General features: G+C 36.5%; 3 protein-coding genes across 4 annotated transcripts; all 3 read left to right on the top strand.

Annotated features, from left to right (window-relative positions):
- Positions 1 to 17: 17 nt before the first annotated feature.
- Positions 18 to 8,293, top strand: LOC100183227 (nucleolar protein 10). The gene is made up of 19 exons (XM_002125617.5): positions 18 to 194; positions 1,020 to 1,164; positions 1,660 to 1,737; positions 1,805 to 1,842; positions 2,142 to 2,278; positions 2,546 to 2,611; positions 2,813 to 2,959; positions 3,188 to 3,263; positions 3,707 to 3,856; positions 3,970 to 4,089; positions 4,518 to 4,644; positions 5,054 to 5,165; positions 5,237 to 5,303; positions 5,560 to 5,652; positions 5,797 to 5,970; positions 6,424 to 6,519; positions 6,755 to 6,939; positions 7,296 to 7,407; positions 7,700 to 8,293. Exons 1-19 carry the CDS (start codon positions 129 to 131, stop codon positions 7,817 to 7,819), a joined length of 2,109 nt encoding a protein of 702 aa, XP_002125653.2. The 5' UTR covers positions 18 to 128; the 3' UTR covers positions 7,820 to 8,293.
- A 1,855-nt stretch (positions 8,294 to 10,148) lies between these two features.
- Positions 10,149 to 14,983, top strand: LOC100178546. Its single transcript, XM_002121103.4, has 6 exons — positions 10,149 to 10,553; positions 10,680 to 10,795; positions 11,072 to 11,202; positions 11,488 to 11,666; positions 11,939 to 14,050; positions 14,360 to 14,983. Exons 1-6 carry the CDS (start codon positions 10,478 to 10,480, stop codon positions 14,770 to 14,772), a joined length of 3,027 nt encoding a protein of 1,008 aa, XP_002121139.3. The 5' UTR covers positions 10,149 to 10,477; the 3' UTR covers positions 14,773 to 14,983.
- Positions 14,984 to 15,309: 326 nt separating this feature from the next.
- ap-2-like1 (transcription factor protein) lies at positions 15,310 to 18,413 on the top strand. 2 transcript variants are annotated; one of them, XM_018814511.2, is made up of 7 exons: positions 15,310 to 15,638; positions 15,829 to 15,965; positions 16,027 to 16,720; positions 16,992 to 17,091; positions 17,153 to 17,379; positions 17,642 to 17,783; positions 18,058 to 18,413. In XM_018814511.2, the coding sequence occupies exons 1-7, from the start codon at positions 15,359 to 15,361 to the stop codon at positions 18,080 to 18,082; spliced, it is 1,605 nt and encodes a 534-aa protein (XP_018670056.1). In that variant the 5' UTR covers positions 15,310 to 15,358; the 3' UTR covers positions 18,083 to 18,413.
- Positions 18,414 to 18,425: the final 12 nt, after the last annotated feature.

The raw sequence follows: 18,425 nt of genomic DNA, 5'->3' as shown, positions 1-18,425 counted from the left end.
CGCTCTGGTGATTTTAACTTATGACGTCACCGAACACATGTGTTCATTGTAGTAGAGTGTTTTGGTTTTGTTTAGATAGGTTTTAGCTTAAAATGGGTTTTGGTAGTCTCTGAACCTAAAAAATCATTATGCAGGTATCAAATCCAAACAATATTAAAATCTACAATTTGAGCAGCGGAAAGTCCTTACCTGAGGTGAATTAGTTTTTGTATTGACTAGCTTATAAAAGCATTGAATGTATTGTTTACGTTTATACTGTATAGTTCACTTTTTGTACTTTTATAATGTTGTATGATGTTATCTATCGTTTTACTACCTATAGTTTAACTTTATGAAACATTTTTTAATATCACATTTTTTAACTTCACTATTAAGTATATTCATTGTACCAAAATGCGGTAATCCTTTAGCTGGTGGCCACCTGAAATTTTGTTTTTAAAGTGTTCCTTAGGTCTCACTGATACCCACTGTATAATTTTTTTTTGAAAAAACTCAGGCGTTTGTGTCGAAAATTAACTTTGAAAGTTCGCGAAATCGTGCTGCGTCACCAGATTTTCCACACCAGCCGCTATGAATTAAACCAGGATTGGATTATTACGTCATAGAATGCGTATTGTTACGTTTGATTCCTACGTTAAAACAGTGGGAAAAAACAAGGCTATACCGTCTTGTAATGTATGTAATATACCACTATTGTGGCGTAACAGACCGCAATTGTGACGTAATAAATCGTTAACTTTACGCAAATCAGACGAATTACGGTGACAAAGCATGTTTTCGCGCATTTTTAAAGTTAATTTTCGACACGAACGCCCGGGTTTTTTTTTTTTTAATTATACAGTGGGTATCACTGAGACCTTAGGAACATTTTGAAACCAAAATTTCAGGTGGTCACCAGCTAAAGGATTACCCCCAAATGCCACAATTCTGTCATCGGGCATTTCTTGTGTTTAACTCAGCCATTAAATAATATAAAAAATTCATCTTAAAACTATTGTAACAAGTTTGTTTTTTTACAGTTCATCACTGATAAGAAGAAACGATCACTCCAGAAGAAAGATGTTGATCTCAGGAGAAGAATTGAACTTATTCAAGATTTTGGGATGCCTACTGTCAGTACCACTGTAAAGATGTCTCCAGATGGGCAATATATCTTTGCTACAGGTCCATGCGCATTTACTACAGGCTATAATTTTTAATGTTTTATTATTATGTATGAGTAGGTGTTATGAGTATAGGTGTTACACTTTGTTATTTATGTTGGCATTTTCTGTTAATTCTGGCACCTTTACATTTGGAGATTACAAGATTATAACTAGGAAAGAAGTCACAATGTATTAAAACCCTGTAAGAAATGGGTTGCTTTTAAGTAAAAATCTATTAATTGCGACTTATTATGTGGTAGTCTTCCCGACTGTTAATCATTAAACTTGAAACTGTGTTGGTCATCTTTAAATTAGCTACATTAAAAATGTTTATCCAACTTTTAATATTTTGGCTTAAGTACCTTTTAGGATTTCTGCTTTAACTTAAAACTATATAAAACTTTGCATTCATATGTATTTTGGGTACATTAAATGGGCAATGTTATATCAGGCTTTAAATACAATATATATATTTATATATATATATATATATACATACTTTGTTTCTATTTAGGAACGTACAAACCCAGAGTAAGGTGCTATGATGTCAATCATTTATCAGTTAAGTTTGAAAGATGTCTGGATTCTGAAGGTAAACTTTTAACATTTTATTGCTAAAATTTGCTAAACTGCATCATTTATTTTGTTTATTTCCACAGCTGTTGCGTTTGATATTTTATCGGAAGATTATTCCAAGGTAAAGTGGAAATAGTAAAGTATTTGTGTATGTGTATAGTTTGGGTGTTACTCACTCTGATAAAGGTAACCTGAAAAGGTGATTAAAAATGAAAAAAATGGTTGTTTACTTTAGTGTTTTTTTTTAGTTTATTTACCAGTAGAGTAACATTGATATTAAAATTTAAAAATATTTTTTTAGTTAATTTAACAGTAGAGTCATATAGATATTTATGCTAAGTATAAATATGATGTTTCTGCATCCTTCAATTATTTGAAATAGTGTTTTTTTTATATTATTTCAAATTTCTTCTTCCGCAGCTTGTGTTTTTACTGAGTAATCGAACAATTGAACTGCACACACAGCAAGGGAGGCACTACAGTGTACGGATGCCAAAGTTTGGCCGGGATTTGTGTTACCACCCAGCTAATTGTGACCTTATGCTTGTTGGTGCCGGGTGAGAAGTTCATTATATTCCTTTCCAATGTGTGAAACTTTAGGGCAAAGCATGCCCAAGGAGATTTATTATTTACCCCGAGGCTGACATGTTGTTAATAAATCAGTGTGACCAATGTGTATTACTGGCTGCTAAATATGTGTTTTGCTTATATATATTATATTAGTTAGATATAGTTTACTAATAATGTTTGAACCATGTTAATGTGCCGTAGTTTTCTTTAAAAAAAAACATAAAAAACTTGTCTGAGTACATTGTTTTTTTCAGATCTGAGATTTACCGTTTGAATCTTGACCAAGGAAGGTTCTTAAAATCTTATGCAACCAGTTCACCGTAAGTTGATAATAATTACTAATAGTACAAAGAATATTATATCCATCATGTTTTACTTCTACATTTTCCTCTGTTTTAATAAATGTTCAAAGTAGACTTTAATATTACATATTATATGATAAACATTTTCCGGAAATTCAACAAAATTGATTCATGAAATACAACACAACCATTTTTCTCAAAACAATAAAAACTTTCCAGTGAATTGAATTGCGTAACAATCAACCCTGAGCATCATCTAGTGGTGGTTGGTGGGGTGGATGGAAGAGTCGAATGTTGGGATCCAAGATCAAGACAAGCAGTTGGTGTCTTGGATTGTAGCACTTCACTACAACATTGTGTGACAGAGTAAGATTGTTTTTATTTTATTTTTTTAGTTCACTAAAACAGATGCAGATTGGTTTATTTTTTATTTTATTATATTTTTAAGGTGTGCCGTCTGAGCCCACCTCACTATACTTTTGAACCGTTTTTGGCATATTTGTAAATTTTTTTATAATAATTATATACTTTATTTGATATGCATAGGTAATAAATCTGGTAGTTTTTGTTGTTAAACTGTATTTTACTTTGTAGTGATGTTGTTCCAAAAGTAACTTGCTTGAAATATAAAGGACCACTCAACTTGGCTGTTGGAACAAGTACTGGACAGGTATTTTAAAACTAGAATACTTCTAATATAACCTAACATTTTATATTGTTTCTATTCAAATCAATTTCAACTACATTACTACCCGATGTTGGTGTCATAATTTTTACTTTTATACAAAAATGCTTATATATATATATAAAGTAATTTGAAATAAAGTCAACTTTTTGAATTGTTTAGTTCAAAATGTTGTTAAGGTGGCTGTACACAGTATCTGGCATGCAAATTCGCTTGCGAAATCGTTTGCAAACCCATTACCGAGTTCCGCATGCGGCAGCGAAATCCGGACAAATCAGACAAAACGGACCAATTCCGGATACTGTGTACAGTCACCTTTATATTTCTATTTTATAAACGACACCCGGCAAATGTATTTGCATACTCCTTAAGTCCTTTGACATGTTTATAATATTTTGCCTACTTGTTGAAAATAATATAATATTTAGGTGATGTTATACGACATACGTAGCAACCGACCATATGTGGTGAAGGACCACAGATATGAACTTCCAATTAACTCTATTGCGTTTAATGACGATAATGGAATTGTAATCTCATCAGATTCGAGAGCTGTTAAACTATGGAAAGAAAATACGGTGAGAGTTAAAATACCTGTGGAATTTTAAATAGTCTCAGACAAACTTGCTCATAAATTTTCCTAGAATTTTTCAACATATTGTAATCAAATTAGTGTTCATAAAACTTGCAGGGTGAAGCTGTTACTGCCGTAGAAATGGAGTCGGATATCAACAACATGTATGTGGTCGATAACTCAGGTCTCTTCTTTCTTGCAAACGAAAGCCCAAAGATTCATTCCTACTTTATTCCTGTAAGTCTTTTTTGTTAGTATTTTTTAGATTAATTGTTGATATTTTTTAGATAGTCACAATTAAGAACTGTAAGGTATTGTTAGAAACGTTTGTGGTGGCTCATTTTAAAAATAAATGCCATCGTCACAAATAGGAAAAAATTAAATTAAAATTTCTCATAAATGACATTTTCCAGACCCCTGCTGTCACTACTAATGTGTTGTCCAAACTGTCAACCTAAAGAATAAAAAACACTTGCCCGGAAAATGTCACAAATGTGCTAGGCCTAACTTGTAAGCAGCCACGAGGTCTATAAATTTTTGAACTGTACACTTGTGTAGTTGTGTTATAACGATTTCTGTTGCCCCGCTCCGCGAATATGAATAAATGGAAATTTTTACAAAATATTAGTTATCTAATTCACTTGATTGGATTTGACATTATTTAGATGCTTGGACCAGCACCCAAATGGTGTTCATTCTTGGACAATATAACAGAAGAAATGGAAGAGAATCCTGTCCAAGAAATTTACGATGATTACAAATTCCTTACACAGAAAGAAGTGCAAACATTAGGTTGGTTTGTTGTATTAAATCTATAACGTAGCGACTAGCGATATTTATTTTGATTTTTTTAGATATATCTTTATTAATTGTTGTTATTCAGTTATTAAAAACAAGACTGCTTGTTTGCCACTGCTTAGTGGCAAATATAAGATGATTTTTTTGAAAAAGTTGGAATAAAACATTTTTTTAAAAATAATAATACACAGTTACACACAACACTATTTAAAAAAAAAATATGCGCAGGAAAATTATCATTTAAATAAATCTTATAAATGCCACAGTTAAGCACACTGGGCTTTTGTAACTAAACCCAAATTATTTAAGACTCCCAGTTGTAAAATACAAGTTGTACAGCAAAGCACTTGACATTATTACTTAACATCAAACTATTATTTTAACAATATCCATATTTCTCCAGGGTTATCCAATCTTGTTGGCACATCATTATTACGAGCATACATGCACGGTTACTTCATTGATATTCGACTTTACCATAAAGCAATGGCTGTTGCGAACCCGTTCGCTTACAAGTAAGTTTCCCACCAGTGTTTCCAAACCAAAAGTATTTGGCAACACTTTTAATAACATGTGTGTGTTTCAGGGAGTATCGAAAACGAAAAATAGAAGAAAGGGTTGAAGAGGCAAGAGCTAACAGAGTTCATGTTAAGGTAGTCATTTTTACTTGTGTGATGTTTTCTTCACTTACTGCTCGTATGCTATATATATATATATATACATAATTATATATATAAGAGTAATTTTTCATTAATTCTTGATTCTTAGTTTTAATCCCTGGACCGTTTAATGGGCCAATACATTTAGATAGTACAGATACTTAGTTTATTTGTGTATATATACAGTGATGCAATTTAAAATAATATATATACAACAAACATCACCGCACCTAAATGTTTTATTTTCTAGAAACTTCCAAAAGTAAATCGCCACCTAGCGGACAGATTGATGACACGAGCAGCTGATGAAGAATTAAAGAGTGGAAAGAAGAAAAAAATGAAGGTGGTTTTAATAATTTAAATTTTCTTATTGTAAACAAAAATCGAATTTTTAAAACTTATTTTTGCATTCAAACTTAAAAATTGTTACCAAAAAATGTTTTTTTAAAAATATTTTTTAAAACATTTTGATCATTTTTGCCACCAGAGGGAAGCAGCGAACCTTCTTGATGATCCTCGCTTCAAATCCATGTTTGAGGATCCAAACTTCCAAGTTGACGAAGAATCCGAAGAATTCAAGCTCCTCAATCCTGTCGTTTCAAAACAATTCGAGAAAACAAAAGCTAAGGAAGAAAAACTTGCTCAGTTTCCCAAAATACAGGTAGGTGATGTGGAAATCATGTAAAGTTTAAATGTTGGTAAAGTGCGATACCTATGGTGTACATTTATGTACAAAATGTGATCTGTTACTATATGAACGGTACAAAGTTCTTAAAATCTTGTCGTGTAAAAATCACTTTTAAAAGTTTAGTAAGGTTGTAAAACAAATTCAGATCTAAGCTAGTTGTTTATGTTTCTGTGGCAATATTCATATTAATGTAGAAATAATTCTATATCAAAAAAAGAATATGTTTATGTTTCTATGTCAATATTAAGTAACGATTCAAAGCAAATAAGGCAACAATCACTATAGACAACACCTATACTCGTACTCAATGTAGTTTTGAATCTCCAGCCACTTTCCCTAACCCTTATTTTGTTCGTTTTAAATTTTGGTATTATTAATTTTATGAAATTCATATATGATGATATGATATTTATGGTTCATACACAGGAGGATAGTGATGGTGATCACGGGAGTCATGATGAGAGTGATGACTTTGCATCATCTGATGAGGAAGATAAAAAATGGGTGAAAGAGGCGAAAAAGGTAATTTAAATTCAATATTTTTTGTCTATCTGTTTATTCTTGTTTCACTGTCAATAAACCACCAATTAAAATTCAATAATTAAAATTTAATAAATAATTATTGAAACAAACTTTTTGGAAGCTTTTCCCAGATTAAAACCTGCTTAAACTGTTTTTAACATTCCAAACCAAAACATTTTCGGCTTTTTAAAAACCAAAACCATTATAAACTACTCATTTTACTTTGTTGCAACAGTCCAAGCAAAAGAGTAAATCTGCTCCTCAGCGACCTCTTGTGGACAAGCAGCAGCAAAAGAAAATGAGTAAACCACAAATCTTCCACCTCAAAGATGACGTTGATCCAGGAAAACCTTTCACTCTCCAAGATCTTGATAAATTGGGATGTGAGGAAGCGAACCAGAAACGTGAAGCCAAAAAAAGGTTTGAATTTGAACAAATATAGCCGAAGGGAAACTGTTTTTTCCATTTAATTTATTATTAACTTTATAAAAACTAGGTACCAAAAGATTATAAAATGTTTTTTGTTCTGAATGAATGTAACTTACTTTATCCTTGCATGGCCGAAAAACGACAGTGGTTATCACATGGGTTTAACACCTCGTGCCAGCTTACGAGTTACCATGTATGTTACTTTGTGGGTGATAGGTTAAAATTATCTGTTATGGTTAAAATTATGCTACAGTTGGCCCATCACCCAATAGGTTAAGAAATGCTCGTATCTAATAGATATTTTCACATGAAGTTAGGAAATAATATTTTAATGTTATTTAACGCAGTGCAACGCTTGAGGAGCGAGTGAGAGAAAGTGAGAAAAAAGGAGGAATCTCTCGTCTCGTACATTCTGACCTCACTTCCGGTGGAAAGCAAGCGACTTTCCGCATGAACAAAGTTTGTGAACTTGAGTTTTTGGCATTGGTTTATAATATAAGCAGATCTGGCGTCACGAGTTCAAGGCCTGACGCTGCTACTATAGTCAGCGTGTGTCCAACCCGTTGATCCCTTCTAGATTGTTTAAAATGGCAGCCAATTACAAAAACATATATTTTGAGGTTACTCGAAAGCGTGTAGGTGTGAAACATAACACCCGTGTTATAACGACTGTCGTTGCCCTGACCCTCGAGGAGAAGTAAGTTACATCCATTTATTCAGAATCGTTCTAATGATATGTTTTGCTGAGCAGGTAACCAAGGAATCGGTTCGTAAAGATCTAGAAAAGGAACACAGAGACGAACGTAGAAGGATACGAAGACCAGCCTCAAAACTAAAAACAGCAAAACGGAAAAATTCGTTTTTTAAATGAAATTCCGTTCCTGGCAATTCAGAGGCTGTGAGCAATACGTGACCACTTAAAGATCCGGATAAATCTGGTTCCATCCGGTTTACCAACTAACTGCTACGTGGTTCGTCGAGATCTCGTCTTATTTTTTCTCTAATAAAAAACTCTACCAGCTATTTAGGTCAACAGGATAGCTATGGAAACAAATTTGACTTCGAATAACATAATTTACGTCTGTATTTGTTTGCAGAAAGCGGCAGTTTCGTATTATTCCCCACGAACTGTTCAATTGTGGGGTCATCGCCACGAGAATTGCTGCTTTATTTATTTGTACCACAATTAAGTTCGTCGTGGGGTGACCGTCACCAGCTCAGTTTGACTTGTAAAGCACTCCTAGAACATCACGTTGCATTAGCACTACAGTTAGTTGCGTAAAAGATTTAGGTCTTCACTGCTTCGTCATTCTGCAACTTATTAATAGAGTTTTAATGAAAAAGGGTCGTTTTGTGCGAGCGTTAAAAACACTATATCATAGTTGGTAACCTATATATTCACATACGTAGAAATGGTTTTGAGCTGAAGTTTATGGTCGAGCACTTATAGATCAGCTCGCATATGTCTTGAGAGTATTTAGGAAAAAAATTAATACGTTTGTATTTGAAAACTTGATATATGGCAGTTTCTCTTTTCAGTGATTTCCTTTTTATTTTGAAAAACAGCCGAAGTGTCGCCGTTGTGTCCGTGTTATTTTGTTCCAACTCGAAGAACAAGAACTTGGTTTCCGTGTTTGTTTTTTCACTGTTTAGCAAACACTTCTCGGTACAGCGATAAGTAAGCATTCAAAATATGCCACGATTTACGAAGAAATTGACCGTGACATTGTAAGCCAAGGTCAGAAATGTTTGTCTGTTTAATTCACTTCGCACGAAGTAGAAGTAAGAGTAGTTAAGGTAGGATTTTTAAAAAAGAAGCAGTTTTGTTACTAAAAATAGTTGGTTGATTTCATTTTTTGTAGAGTAAAATCTATCTTTCGTAGCAACCGCAGTTGCATTTTAGGTAGCCTATAGTAGTGTGGGGTAAGATGACTCTTTTTGGAGTCGCAAGGATATGTTATATCATTCTGTAAATATTCTTTGATCACAAAAGAGACGATATATAGAAGATAACGAAAATTTGTCCTATACTACCCCAACTTACTATATTTTTTTTTAAAAGAAAGGCCAAAGCCCAATAAAACAGGTATAGCGCATTTTTTGTAGTTATAGGGATTAGTTTTATCGAGAACGCATCACGTCATGAGGTATATGAAGAATACGTGCGAACATGCACGTGATTTTCAGACAGTGCCCTGTTGAAATTTTTAGGCGATTTATATATCACTTGTGATTAAATTATAAAATCGAAACAAGGTCAAGGCAGGAAAGCAGTCAACAATTTAAAACCGCCTTTGTAACGGTGTCTCATAAGTTATGATAAGAATTAAGAACTTTGTTGACTGCCTCCCAGCAGGTATAGACGGTTTATCAAATGACCCGAGGTGATGAATACCTTGTTAAAAGGAACTGGTACGCCAGAATAAGGTGGCTGGTCTGTATACTAAGGGGTTGTATAGATATGCCTTGTAGTGCACTTAAAATGAGATTGTTTACTATTGTTACTTTATTGTTTTCCTCGATGTCAGGAAATTTTATCGCTACAAATTGATGTTTCATTGCCTTAAACCATGCCTGGGGCTTGGTAAACGCGTGTAAACCTGCTGTTATTAATTGAGCGTCAAGAAAGTGAAGATTTTTTGTAGTAAGAAAATGACGTTTCGTTTGAAATTGTAAATCGATTCAAAAAGAAATATTTTCCGATGTTGAAGTAGGATAGGCTATTGCCTTTTGTTTTTGGTATTCTGTGTCGAAAACTCGGGCGTTTGAGTTTTGAAAAGTTATTGCCTATACACGGTATAAAATAATCGTGAAAAGATTAGCTATTTTACCTAGCCCTCATCTATTTCACGCAAAGATGTAAAAACTTGCAAACCACCTTGCATGAAATATTAGCTCCCTGCAGCAAAAACTGCCCCGAAGATAGAGATACCGGAGATGTCCCCCTTAATGCGAAAGTTCGGTTGCAGCCATGTTGCGGTTCAGAGACATTTATCGCTGTATTTAAATTTAGCTATTGGTTGCAAATGCCCTTAACATTCTTCAGTGCAGCTCAGGCTGTTGTTCAATAGATTACACAGAAGTGTACCGCTATCTCTGTGGCGAAACTCTCTTTTAAACCAGTTCGCAAAACACGTAATTATTGCGCTTATGACCTTTATATTCTTAACCTCGCTAAATAATTGCGGGTTAGCTTAATAATGTAACACCTCGAAGATCATGCTGTATTAAAGTGGTCGGAACTTGGTGACTTAAAATCTGTAATTCGCCAACCCATATTTCCGTTTAATTAAATAAAGTTCTTAAGAATACCTTGCAAAGAATACCGTCTCAACACTCAAATTTCGTAGGCACAGCGATTTAGAAAGCAATTGTTCAATATATTCTGTCTAGTTTAACTTTTGCAGATTTATTTTTATTTTTGACATCATTTTTTATTGGTTAAAATGTTCTAACACAAACAACTTTATTTAGGTTCTGTTGCTATAGGTTGGATGAAATAGAATATCTGAAACTGTTGAATTCGGAAATGAAAGTTTTATTCGTGTTGTACAATGTTCTTCTGTTGTCAACTCAATACTCGGATGCTGCTATCGTTGTATCAGGTACAAAGCAAACAACCCGTATTCGTAATTTATGCATAAACACTGTAAAAAAACATATTTTTGCTTACTTTTGAATAAGCTTTCACGCACCCAGCTTATAACCTAAATATAAATTAATTTCTGCAGTGGGAAATAGGCCATCATGCTTAGACGGCGGTATAAAAGCAACTTGCTTCAGATGTCTTAACTGCAACTTAATCATCCCAAGAGAAGAAATTTGTGACGGGAAATTTGATTGCCGCGTATGTTAAGTTAACTTGTTTAAAGTCTATCATTATACCTGTATATAAGTCACGCTAATTATATAAATAACAGTCCTAGTATTCTGCCAATACGTATTTTCCTTCTGTTTTTTTTCTTACCTGTTACTGTCTTGGCCATTTTAGTGCCGTACGCGTCCATTATATAGGCATATAACATATGTTTTAATAGCTCATGGCCCACACAGCGCACACTACATGCCTGCAGTCAATGTTTCAAATATATGTGGCCTTTTAATTCTATACTTTTAATCTCAGGATCTATCGGACGAACTGCTGTGTCCTGAAAAACGTATTCGTTACGATTCTAGACTTCAGAATGCTCTGGCTCGATTGCAGATTGGAGTTGACCTTTTGAAAGAAGATTCAGCCGTTGAACTTGTCCATAGGTAAAATGTTTCGTTAAAATTGTATCGTGTGGTAACATTTTGTAGGGTGGGGTAAAATGAGACATATTTTCTTTCTCGTCCCATTTAGTAGTTAACAAAGAATATTTACAGAGTTATACCCGTATAGCTCCGTGACTTTAATACCGTTGTTAAATGTTCAAAACAAGATCCGACAGCATATAAGATATTATGGGCTAAACTACACCATCCTGCCCAATAGTAATATACATCTTAAAAGTACACGGAACATAAAGTATTCTAAACATGTATTTTCCTATACTACAGAATGTGTATCCCTGAGTGCCTTATACAGCAAAAAGCGTGTGCGTACTGCCGACCCGGAGAATTTATGTGCTCGCCAACTATTGCTGTCGGGCAGCCGTGTGGATGTGTTGTCAAGACGAAAATATGCGACGGTGTTGTAGATTGTGCGGGCGGGGAGGACGAAAACTATTGTGGAACAGGTATATAGAGATTGTATTAGTGCAGCAGAAATTTATTTTAAACAACTTAAACTAATTATGCCGTTGCTCATATAGTTTATAAAGGTTAAAGCCCTGTTTTTTGAAAATATTTAAACAGCTGCTATTTTTCGTTTTTTTTATGACAGAGCACTTATAATCGTTCGTGCGCTGCCTTTTATAAGTATACATGTTGTTAACGTTAATGAAAAGCTTTCAGCGTTATAGCCATAAACGAATTTTTGCTTTAACTTAAGAATTAAATTTGTTTTCAGAATTAATGCAGCGGTATCAGGTCACGCCAGCCAACAAAAAGCGAAACGCAACCAATTCTCGAATTACTAACCAGTACTTAACGACATTAGCCCAATCCAGGATTCGCTGTGAGATGATCGAATGTATCAGCAAGTTCCCAAGACCATGTAACACACCGCGGGAACATGGAGTACATACACAACCACACAGTCGGCATCGTGATTCTTGGCAGAGAATTGCCCCGCAAACTAGATCGGGGTTGATAGATATTTTCCCCGGGGTTGCTGTGGCTGATACCCCGCGTATAATGAACCTCAACGCCAGTGCTGTTTTCAGCTACCTGCGAGAAAATAGGAACCCTGGTTCTCCACCATCGCTAGAGCAATACCGTCTACATGGGAACGTGAGTTTACTATATGGACCGAACGATACTATACCCGATGATGTGAACGTGGTGCAGCTTGAAAAGGTTTGCGATGGTACGCCAGAATGCCCAGGCCTGGAAGACGAACTATCCTGCCCCGGGAAGTTTTACTGCGAAAACAGAGAGCCGCTTTACATCGACAAGCTGCGAAAAATGGACGGAGTAGCTGACTGTACCGACAGTAGTGACGAATGGGAACCGATGACCGTTCACCATTCGCTGTCGTCTCGCTATAATTTGATTGATAACTGGACGCTGCAGGTTCTAGTTTGGGTAATGGCGATTACAGCGTTGGTCGGGAACATGGTGGTGGCTTGGAACACAGTCATTGAGTTGGTGAAGATAAACAGAGTAGCGACTGCTTCGGCGATCATGCAAAAACATACCCAACACTCAGTGAAAGAAGCAATTGGTGACGGAATGGTGAGAACTTTATCTGGAATTACAGTCAATGGGTTGGCAGGCAGCAGTAGGAGATTCCGTGCAGGCGGTGGCATGGGCGGGCAGAGAAGGCTGGTAAAAACATGGAACTCGGTCCTTGTTCTTAACTTAGCCACCGCTGATTTAATAATGGGAATATACCTCTTGTGGTTGGGGGTGATGTCGTTTTTATATGAAGGAAAAACAAATCAAAGTCCCTACTGGTCAATTGATCGTGAATGGAGGACAGGGGCGACATGCAACATACTCGGAACTATTTTGGTCGTATCTTCACAGACTTCAGTATTTACGCTTGTCTCTCTAACATCACTACGCCTGTATACTGTCCTCAAACCATTTGCCAGTTACCATCTAAAGTTCCGCTACCTTTTTACGGTGTGTCTCTTGACATGGTCGTGCGCTATGATACTAGCCATAGCTCCTATCCTGCCTTCCACTGAAGAAGTATTCATTTCCCAAGCTTGGGTTCCTTTCCCGCAGTTCAAGCCTCCAGTTATCAACCGCACGGATGGAGATACATTGATGAGAGGCATCGCTTACATTCTTAATGAAAGTTTGGTCGTTGGGCAGCCGGACCCCCCAGCTGGACAAATGACTTGGGCGATGATGGTCGATTTTTTGAAGCGAGTTGCACCCAATCACAGCGAGTGGCAGTTTTTCGGATACTACAGCGAGGACAGTGTCTGCATGCCAAAGCTTTATGTTTCAAAAGATGATTTGTTCTGGGGTCACGCGGTGTCACTTCTTACAGTCAACTTCATCTCGGTGATCTACATTGCTGTCGCCTATTTAATTATTTACTACAAGTCGAAAAGTGATCATAAGATCCCTCACAGTAAACCCCAGGCACCTGACGTTGAAAACGACTCAAAACCAACTGCCGGCCATCCCGAAATAAAAAGAAGACTTTCCAGCACTTCAGTGGCTCCGTGGGGTCGCAGAGCGTCCATTATAACAAGACGAGAGGAAACTCCCGACCGAACAGCCAAGTATTCGTTATCCGCACGACGATCAAGCCACCAAGTAAATCGAAAAGGCCGTCGTATCTCGAAAAACAGCACGGCCGAAATGCAACGTCGCATCGCTCTTCTGGTAGCAACGGACTGTGCTTGCTGGATCCCTATTTGCGTAATGGGCTTCATCAGTGTTAGCGGACATCGCATCCCAGACACAGCATACGCCATTACAGCTATCGGACTTATGCCGATTAATTCAGCTCTCAACCCACTCTTGTACTCACGTATCATGAGGAGCCTTTGGTCAAAAGGTAAAAACAAGAATAACTATTTTAAGGTTGGGTAAGATGGAATGTGTTTTGTTACCTTTTCTCGATTATAGTAGTAAACAAAGAATATTGAGAATTATATCACAATACCCCTGGGACTTTAGAATAACGTTATTAGTTGTTCAAAACAAAAATAGGAAATATGAGAATTTGCTAATTAAAAGGTATCCCATCTTCCCCACAGTAGGCTATATATATTCAAAACGTGACGTTATATTTTAAAGTGCACTACAATTTATGTGTGTAAACAGTATAAATAAACTTTTTTGTATTAACCCCTCTTTGTTCCAGGTTGGTCTTCTTTACGATCCCGCATCTCCACTAAATCTACTTCCAGTAGCCAGTGCGAGTCTACGTCAAGCAGCAAGGTCTACAAGCAATCCGCATCAAAGAAGATTTCCACATCTTCTTTTTTCAGCTCCGCAATCGTCGAGGAGGGAGACAACAGCTCCGACATTGCTGTCTCAAGTGACGTCATTTCTGATGACGTCATCACCAACTCAGCGGTCGTGGGTTCTGTCCCCAGCAGAGAGCATACCGACTTGAAAGAAGATCCGATAGAGGAGGAATCGGATGTTGATTATGGCATTGATTCAGATTATGATGAAGACGAGGAGGAAGAAGATCCTCATCTTAACTACCCGTGTGTGGAGGAGCGCCACACTGAACTACCGATGTCTCTAGAACAGAATGTTGTAAAATGAATAATAAACTAAACCGTAATAATCACCAAACATTATACAAGGGTAAAGTGTTTTTGTACAGCATTATTTCTGAACAGGCTTGCTGTATGTCAAAGATGGATACAAATATTACCTATCTAATACACGTTCAGTATTTTATACTTATCTATCATCTATACCCTGTTCTATATAAAAAAAAGTCATTTGCACATATTAAAACATGAAAATCGTGTTTAACGTTTCCTGATAAGGATTGTAAATAAGAAAACTTGTAAATCTATTTCTATTTTTAGAATTTTTCCCCTGCTCCCTTTAAGCTTTTGTGCGATCGCCTTTAATCGCGCTGATAAGGAGCAGAAGCGAGGCGTTCGAGGCGTTTTAGCATGAGAGTAATCAACTGTACAGGGCTGCTCATAGCAGTGTGCCTTGATACCATTTAGATTTGCAGTGGCTTTTATGCCAACGGGCTAGAGTTTCAATGATGTTATGAATGTAGAGAATATATTTAATAAATAGGCGTAGATAAGTATTAAAATGTTTTCCATGCAAGATATACATAGCTGTTTAATTGCTTCACTAATAGAAAGCTTTTTATGCGGTTAGAACAATGGATAAAAACAATAACTTAGCAAGCTGTTTTGACAAACCACCTGCAGAAGAGAAGAACTACACTACCTTGCATTCGCCAGCGACAAATACGATCGAACAGGTGAAAACGAACTCGAACTTTTCAACCCAACCTGGTGACGTCACTTCCGATGTTTACGTTGCGTCAAATATTCTTACGCAAAACAGTGACGTTATACCATCAAATGGTTCTGATCCGGGAGTAGCTGAACCTGTTAACCTTGAAAATGATGTCACTCAAATCACTAATACGTCACAAGGTAAAATATGGATTTTAATATCAGATTAAGTATATAACTTTATATTGGGCGTGAACTGTATCAACCTTTTTATTTTAGTATGTACCATCTAAATTCTAAAACATCCACTTTATATACCATACACAATATAAAATTCAATAAAAAAAAACTCGGGGTTCTGTAAAAAACTAATTAAAAGCATTTTTCAAAGATGTTCAAAGAGTTAATTTGGAGGAAAATCCAATTACGTCGACGTCACCTCTAGTTGTGACGTCACCGTGCACCTCAAAGAACTTGCGCGGTGATTGGTGGACACGGGATAATGGGCAGCAGTCGAGCCAAAACATGGAATGTGGAGTTTTATTTAATTGTAACAGTGACTATTACGTAATGGTTTCGAATTTTGTAGGTTCAAAAGAGACCGCACGATGGGGAAAGAGAGCAAGTGCCAGCTAAGTGTAGAAAACTAAGCAAACCATTTAACGACGTGGTATCGCAACATCCTATTAAAGATACGGCGACGTTTTCTTTGACTTCACCGAACAGGACATTTAGCCAAACAAGTACTTTCAACCAATGGGATCCTCACCATGCAATGTGTACGCCAAGTCCATCTCCCAACCCACCAAACCAAGTGCGGATGACGAACCCACAGTGGCATCAAGCAGAGCAGCAACAACCAATGGTGACGTCAAATTCGTGGACGGAAGTGACGTCATGGGGCCGAGGGTTATCTAGCAATAGTTGGCAGTCACAGGTTTTCGTCATGCAAACGCCAAACCGAAATTCAAACTTCGTTTCAAACCAACCACGAAATGCATGTTACAGCTACTACGCTCAGGAAAATGATCTACCGAAGCCATACATGAGCACTGCTCCTTTTCGGAATGCTTTAACCGACCCACCGATATACCGACAGCAATATTACCACGTTGTTCCAACTATGGAACCGAACCAGTTTCCCCGCCCAATACCATGCCCACCAACACCAGTCTCACCAAATCCTCGCCCTCCGTATTTTGCAGCAAACCGATTTCCACTAATGAGGCCAAAGCAAGTAAAAACATTTGAGGAGAAAACATTTTTTCCAATCGAAGCACGAAGTAAGTGAACAGTGTATGTTTTTCCATGCTTCAAAATCAGCATGCAATTAGCTTCTATAAGTCTGCATTATATTTGGTATGCGTCTGTATTGATTCTGATGGCAATACTTCATTACCTCAGTTGATCCAATAACCCCTTTTCCAATTGTAACCACAGCAGTCGTCCTACACTGCATATACTTAGGTTCACAAACTTGTTTTTATAAAAACGAAAAGCAATGTATGCTTACAAAGGGTTTGTATATGTTTAAGAAATCGTATTTTTTCTCAGGTAATGTAAGAAGCCGCATGCCAAACCAGCTGGTCGGTCAACTACTGCCTCAAAACGTTTCTCCAAATGATGTTTTCTGTTTAGTTCCTGGCAGACTTGGGTACGTCACTCTTTGCGAAAATAACGTTGTCTTGGTGTGTTATTATTGTTGTTTCTTCAAGAATGCCGAACCAGGGTAAGAAGCATCAAGTGCTGGTAGGCGAAATACTACGCAGAGTGTTAACACCTGAGAGTTTAAATATTTCTCTACTTGGACCAATCCTTCGAAAAGCAAAGTCGCGGAACGGCAGTCAATATCTGCGAGAAAGACTTGGTGAGATTGGAGTTCGATTGCCCCAAGGTCGCCGCAAGACGGCGCAGTGCACCCTTTTTACATCACTTACTGAAAGTGAGTTAAATATCTTGTGTATGTATTAATACTATAACCTTGGTTTACATTTAGAATATTGGAGCCTTAAATTTAATCCAAAAACACGCAGGGTAATATAGAGACAAAATTTTACCCAGTAAAATGTAAACAAAACTTTATTTCAGATAATCGTTTTAGTTCGTCTATTCATTAAAATTTGTAATTTAGTTTACCTAGCACAATATTCGTACAAAGATATGGGACTTAAACTATCGCTGAAATTGAAAACTTGCTTACAAAGGTGAAGCCAAGCAATTGTCCGAGGATTTTGGAAAACTTTGTTACTGCAATTTTCCGTGTCGATCACTTGCTTTATGCGCTGCAGCACGCCAACGTGCGGATGTAAATCAATCACTGGACGGTCAATCCATCGAGAAAGCAATGTAAATATCAAAATGTTAAAATACTGTTTGGAGTAATTTTATTGACCATGAATAATGGCATAGGAAGAAGCTTTAAAATGTATATAAGCCCCTTTGAACGAGTTTCCAATCTCATTATTCTAATTTTAGTATTCTTAATTTGCAGTTTCATAGCAGGAATTAACCGATTTATTTTAATGCTGTTGCAGCATTAGATATCATATATTTTTCCCAATTAGTCGTATGGTCGATGAGTTCACTCATTTGATGACGTCATCGAGCCACGTTATTCTAGACAGCGACATCAAGCGAGAGCGTAGTGTTGATGACGTTACAACTACTGAACTGTACAACTTCGAGACCCTTTCACACGGATTCGGTTTACAGACCATCGCCCATGCCATGTCAACTTTTAAAAACTATCTGCAATTTTTGAAAGATGCGAGATAGTTATTTTTTGTTCCAGATTATTAAACTGAGAAGTCGTTCTTATGTTGGTTCTATAGATGGGTATCGCATTCATAAACCTTTGTCTCTTGTTCCTCTTTTATTAGCACCTGCCCGCGAACAGTAACGTAATGTTTGTAAAATATAAACGCAATTGTGTGACGGCATGTCACTGACAACAAATAAATAGAACTTGTTACACCGCGTGGAGGCTTC

Source organism: Ciona intestinalis, chromosome 1, assembly GCF_000224145.3.
Source record: "Ciona intestinalis chromosome 1, KH, whole genome shotgun sequence".
NCBI lineage: Eukaryota > Metazoa > Chordata > Ascidiacea > Phlebobranchia > Cionidae > Ciona > Ciona intestinalis.
Note: the sequence above shows the minus strand (reverse complement) of the source record. Positions and strands in the feature narration are given on the sequence as shown.

Excerpts from the sequence above, each read along its gene's own strand:
- LOC100178546 (XM_002121103.4), top strand. The coding sequence starts at position 10,478 with ATGAAAGTTTTATTCGTGTTGTACAATGTTCTTCTGTTGTCAACTCAA. Across the intron at positions 11,667-11,938 it reads CGAAAACTATTGTGGAACAG|AATTAATGCAGCGGTATCAG; the intron begins GTATATAGAGAT and ends ATTTGTTTTCAG. Across the intron at positions 14,051-14,359 it reads GAGGAGCCTTTGGTCAAAAG|GTTGGTCTTCTTTACGATCC; the intron begins GTAAAAACAAGA and ends TCTTTGTTCCAG.
- ap-2-like1 (XM_018814511.2), top strand. The coding sequence starts at position 15,359 with ATGGATAAAAACAATAACTTAGCAAGCTGTTTTGACAAACCACCTGCA. Across the intron at positions 17,092-17,152 it reads TTAGTTCCTGGCAGACTTGG|AATGCCGAACCAGGGTAAGA; the intron begins GTACGTCACTCT and ends TGTTTCTTCAAG. Across the intron at positions 17,380-17,641 it reads TTTTACATCACTTACTGAAA|GTGAAGCCAAGCAATTGTCC; the intron begins GTGAGTTAAATA and ends TTGCTTACAAAG.
- LOC100183227 (XM_002125617.5), top strand. The coding sequence starts at position 129 with ATGCAGGTATCAAATCCAAACAATATTAAAATCTACAATTTGAGCAGC. Across the intron at positions 6,520-6,754 it reads GGGTGAAAGAGGCGAAAAAG|TCCAAGCAAAAGAGTAAATC; the intron begins GTAATTTAAATT and ends TTGTTGCAACAG. Across the intron at positions 7,408-7,699 it reads CGACTTTCCGCATGAACAAA|GTAACCAAGGAATCGGTTCG; the intron begins GTTTGTGAACTT and ends TTTGCTGAGCAG.